This window comes from Sinocyclocheilus anshuiensis, unplaced genomic scaffold, assembly GCF_001515605.1.
Source record: "Sinocyclocheilus anshuiensis isolate Anshui unplaced genomic scaffold, SAMN03320099.WGS_v1.1 scaffold87, whole genome shotgun sequence".
In the NCBI taxonomy this organism is placed as follows: domain Eukaryota; kingdom Metazoa; phylum Chordata; class Actinopteri; order Cypriniformes; family Cyprinidae; genus Sinocyclocheilus; species Sinocyclocheilus anshuiensis.
In genome coordinates, this window is record NW_015549609.1 from 2,162,546 (window position 1) to 2,168,305 (window position 5,760).

Below are 5,760 nucleotides of genomic sequence, written 5' to 3' on the forward strand. Positions count from 1 at the left end.
ATGGGTATTTCTATGGGATTTGGGAAACTTAAAAACTCTTGAACACAGTTGTCTGTAGTCTAATAAGAGAATTTTAAAAAGGCCTGATTGAAAATCAATCATTGGGGGGCGTCGTGAGGCCTCCTTACATAGAAAACGTGGTACATCTAAGCCTTGCCATCCTCAATAATTACAGGCGCATAGGTGCTTTCTTATTTAAACGCATATTCATATGTGAAATCCTAAAGTCCTGTGTGAGCACATTCAATTCATTCATAGGCCTCTGTAATATTGGTGAACTTGTATAGTAAAACAAAGGCTTGTATAATTATTTATCTATTTGCCTGGCTTTTACACTTGTGTTATGAATGTCATTCGTCACATAAGATCAAGATGAGATCAGCCATATTTGATTTGCTGGTTGCATTTCATTACACAGACTTCTGAGAATAGATAACTACTAATCAGTTAGTAAAAGCATAAAAGCATGTACAACTATAATCTCTGTATAGTAACCAAAATAACATTATACACATCTAAATAAATGTCATTTTGGCCAATGAGTTACTATTTCCTAACAAATGCAAAGAGAGGCATCAAAGGAATCTGCTGTGAATTCTTCAGGCAGAAAAAGACACTATGATCACCCCTTCATTAATCATTGATCACTGGAACACAGAAAATCATCAGTCTTTTAATTTAAGGGCAAAGGTCAAGGTGTGCTAGGCTGGGAGGTGCTCATGGTTCCCTTCTGCACATGTGCCCTTCTTTATCTACATCAAGAGAGAGAGAGAGAACTAGCTCTTAAAGCAGCACTATGTAACTTTTGGCGCTCTAGCGGTTAATAAACAGAACTCTACACATCCCGCGGAAGAACATTCCAACCGGAGCTACTTCTCTAAGTTTATGTCTATGGCGGTTCACGCAGGTATGTGTTACTCCGCAGCGGTGACGACCCGACCAGGCTACAATAGTCCAAATATAAGTACTTATTATAAGCAGTGTTGGGGGTAACGCATTACAAGTAACGCGAGTTAATTTTGAACACAGAAAAAGTTATAGTGCTGCTTTAAAACAAACAGTGCGTAGTGTACAGTACAAAAACAAAATAAATACTGCCAATAGTGCAGTAATAGTGCACAATAGTGCAATTTGCTTGCAAACAAAACAAATACCTAAAAAAATAAATAAATAAATAAACCCCGCTGGTGCTTTTCTTGATAATGTACTGTTCAAACGTTTGGGGTCAGTAAGATTAAAAAGAAAAAAAAAGAAATGAATACTTTTATTCAACAAGGATATACTCGATTGATAAAAAAAATGACAGTAAAAAATATTTGTTACAAAAGATTTAAATTTAAAATCAATGCTGTTGTTTTGAAGTGTCGATTCATCAAAGAATCCTTAAAAACTGTATAACAATAATAATAATAATAATAATAATAAATACATTTATCATAATAATAAAAAACAGTTATTGAGCACCAAATCAGCATATTAGAATGATTTTTCAAAGAGACACAGACTGGAATCACAGGAATAAATTACATTTTAACATATATTAAAATTAGTGCTGTCAAACAATTAATAGCGATTAATCGCATCCAAAATAGAAGTTTTTGTTTACATAATATATATGTACTGTGTATATTTATTTTGTATATATAAATACACATATATTTATATATTTAAAAAAATATTTACACATATACATATATTCATATATAATTTATATTATACGTATATAAATATAAATATTTTATATATAAACAAAACATATTTTTCTTAAATATTAAAAAATATACTATATACACAGTACACACGCATATATTATGTAAACAAAAACTTCTATTTTGGATGCGATTAATCGCGATTAATCATTTGACAGCATTAGTTAAAATAGAAAACAGTTTAATTGCAATAATATTTCACAATATTACTGTATTTTTGATCAAATAAATGCAGCCTTGGTGAACAAAAACAAAGAATCGTACCGACCTCAAATTTTGTAGATGTTTTTGTTAATATATGATGGAAGCATCTGCTGTAAAGTACTTCAAAAGCAATGCTTCACATTTATGTGTTAAACTGATCATGTATTAAATGCAGTAAGTTATAAGAACAATACGTTACCGGTGTCATAGGACAGTTCGAATCTGAAAGAGTAAAAGTTGAACACAGACAGAACGGTGCAGCAGAACACAGACGCAAACTGGCTCACAATGTTACATTTTTGATTTTATTGCATGTCATGTTACGTCAACATCACACATGTTATATTGACAAATATACTATTTAAGACAATCAGCAGAACCAGCCCTCTCTTTGTTCGAGTCCATGTGAAGCGCCTCAAACTATATCCAAAAGACCTTGAAATATTTGGCTTTTGACTGCAAAATACACGAGTCTGTTAAACTAGCACATTACAAAAGATTATTTTGGTGGAAAAGAAAATTACAAAACCAAAATAAATAGATTTCAAAGAATTGTATTAGCACTAATTCTACCACCAGCATTCTAATGTAGCCATTGTGAATCCTTCAAAGCACTGAATGATCAATAATAACAAACAAGGAAGGTCTAAACACCTTTATGAATCAAGTGATTTGATGAATTTTTCATAAGCAGCTTCATCCATGAGTTCATCAAGTTCTGCAGGTTTCTCTATGGTCATCTTAATTAACCATCCTTGAAGAGAGAGAGAAAATAATGTTTTAGCGGTATATTACACATTCATATACAGTATTGTGTGATTTCAGTTTAGTAAGAGACTAACAGCTGCACTCACCGTCTTCATAGCAGGCTTTGTTTACTAGTCCCGGGTTATCCGTCAGATTTGTGTTGATTTCAGTCACCTCTCCAGTCAGTGGAGAATACAACTCACTAGCAGCTTTGACACTTTCTAAAGCACCGAACTCCTCTGAAAAAGAAATACAGTTCATGTTGTCTGTGCTATAACAGGCAAAAGGCATAAGATGGGGATTTCTAATTCTTCTCACCCATTTGTTCAAGCTTTGTTCCCACTTCTGGTAGCCCACAGTATACCACATCACCTAACGCTTCCTATGGTGATAGAACGGAGAAAATGTCAAACATCTATTAATAAGTAAGATCATTAACTGCATAAAAAGAAAATACTGCAATAACATTAGTGTAAAACAATATAACTTTTAAAGTCAACATCCCATTAAAATCAAACCGTCCCCCTTTACTTTTTTTGCACATTATACCAAAGACGAAAAAGACAGAAAAGTGATAGAATATTGAATATTTCATTTTTCATTAGTCATTGAATATTTCATTTTATTTGGAAACACGTCATATTATTGAAGTAAAAGGGGCTGTGACTTTTATTTCAAGTTGACTTTAAGGTGCATATCTATGGAAGCTTGTTTCTGCTGAGAGACAACAAAAATAAAAAAGGTAATTGTTATATTATCTCAGTTTGGTGTTTTATTTTTTTAAAGAGGTCATATGACGTTGCTAAAAGAACATTATTTTGTGTATTTGGTGTAATGAAATGTGTTTATGCGGTTTAAGGTTCAAAAAACACATTATTTTCCACATACTGTACATTATTGTTTCTCCTCTATGCCCCGCCTTTCTGAAACGTGTCGATTTTTACAAAGCTCATCGGTCTGAAAAGCGAGGTGTGCTCTGATTGGCCAGCTATCCAGTGCGTTGTGATTGGCCGAATTCTTTTGCCGCGGAATTGGGCTACTTTAACACTGTTGCCGCGGGTTGTTTTTCATGTCAGCGGGTTTAAGCGACCCCAATAACGTGATATTTAGCCCCTAAAATGCACATTTTACCAGGGGAACCCCACCAAAAACGTGTATTTTACCCCACCAGAATGCGATTTTTACCGGGGATCCCCCTCGAAACGTGATTGGGCTAGTTTTGGGCTAGTTTTGAGTAGCAATTGGGTGCGTTTTGTTGTGAAAACCTGGCAACCCTGCTGTGATGCCGCATCCCGGCGCGACGAGACAAAAAACAATAAAACCCATTATAAACGAGGCATTTGTTGCATCCAGTGGGGACATGTTGCATCGCGCCACGTAAACATAAAACCATGTCTACATTTGTGATCGGAGAAATGACAAACAACAAGCGCTACTCTACACTGCTCAAAACTCGCGTACAGTATGTGGAACATAATGTGTTTTTTTAACCTTAAACCGCATAAACACATTTCATTACACCAAATACACAAAATAATGTTCTTTTTAGCAACATCATATGACCCCTTTAACTTTTATAAAAGTCAAAAAATCGCATCATATGACCCCTTTAAAGAATTGTGAGACAAACTCAGAAATGTGACTTTCTCTTGCAATTCTGAATTTACATCTCTCACAATTCAGACTTTCCCCCCTCAGAATTCAGTTTTTTTCCCCCCCATCACAGAATTAGTAAAAAGTATAAAAACAATAAAACATTTGAAACTGAATTGACACCATCTAAAAACACTTATTTTTTTATAGAGAGGAGCAAACCTGAGCAAAGTTGCTGATGCCAACCGTGCCCACAGTCCCCTCCACTCGTACCCATTCGTGTTTGTCTGTAAACTTCAGAGCTGGAAAAACAAGAGAATTTCAATAATAATAAGATCAGGATAAGCAGAACCATTGGTTAAAGTAATCCCCCCCCAAAAAATGGTGCTGTCAATTAGTCAATCACACTGTTATTTTAGTATATACGATCATAATATTAATATTTTGAACAAGCTTTTATTTTTATTTTTATATTTTCAGTTTTAATTTTAATTTGTGCTTTGTGACGTTTTATTCATTTTTTTTTAACATTCCTATATAGTTTTAATTTATTCTTATTTCAGTTTTAGAAATTTCAACATTTCAGTTAGTTCCCAAAGCAATTTTCAGCAAGTTTATTTGATATTTATATTTTATTTAAATTTCACTTCAGTTACCAACTGAACTATACAACTATTTTTAGTTGTTTTAATTTTAGTTAAAAATAACAACAGTGCTCTCACGTCATGAACATTTATTCTATATTTTTTTTTTAAAGTGGAACACAAAAGGAAACACATAGGAAATGCTGAATTATGTACTGGTCATCCTTTTCCTACAATTACAAAGAATAGGGCTTTCAAACGTTCCAGCAAATAACTTAAAGGGGTCATATGATACGATTTCAAGTTTTCCTTTCTCTTCGGAGTGTTACAAGCTGATTGTGCATAGATAAGATCCCTGAAGTTGCAAAGACTAAAGTCTCAAACCCAAAGAGATATACTTTATCAAAGTTAAGACTCTGCCACGCCCCCCTAAAACGGCTCGTTCTAACACGCCCCCACATATCTAGGTCACTGGGTGGGAATATTTGCATAATGCGCCTAAATGTGCATGCAAAGAAAGAAGGCGTGGTTTCAGTAACCGCAGTTAGTGTTGAAGCAGCCATGTCAGGGAGACGCTGTGTGTTTCTAGGCGAAAGCAAAAGCGCTTTATTTGGCCTTCCGAAAGTAGATGCATTTAGGAATCTTTAAGATCACTTACAACAGAACAGCAATGCATTTTATGGACGACCGTTTCATGAACCTAGGAGAGGAGGTAATTCTGACTTTGCTATGACAATCTGGCGCTTCTGAATCAGCTACTGTAAGTATGTTTTGTTACTAGTTTAAGTATTTGCTATTGACTGTTCAAATGCGGAGTTTTGCGCATCATGTGTGTGTGCATGTGTGTGTGAGAGAGAGAGAGAGAGGGGGTCACATCACAGTAGAGTCAGCTGTCTTAACCGTGGCTTGTGTACTGCATCATT

At 34.6% G+C, this 5,760-nt stretch overlaps 1 protein-coding gene across 1 annotated transcript in view; it reads right to left on the bottom strand.

The window, feature by feature from the left end:
- Window positions 1-2,204: 2,204 nt before the first annotated feature.
- Window positions 2,205-5,760, bottom strand: part of LOC107659119 (glycine cleavage system H protein, mitochondrial-like) — a 7,057-nt gene continuing 3,501 nt past the window's right edge. The window contains exons 2-5 of the mRNA XM_016447944.1: window positions 4,476-4,555; window positions 2,979-3,042; window positions 2,768-2,899; window positions 2,205-2,667 (exon numbers count right to left, since the gene is read on the bottom strand). Of these exons, the coding sequence (XP_016303430.1) occupies window positions 2,570-2,667; window positions 2,768-2,899; window positions 2,979-3,042; window positions 4,476-4,555 (374 nt within the window). The 3' untranslated portion in view covers window positions 2,205-2,569. The remainder of the gene's footprint in view (window positions 2,668-2,767; window positions 2,900-2,978; window positions 3,043-4,475; window positions 4,556-5,760) is intronic.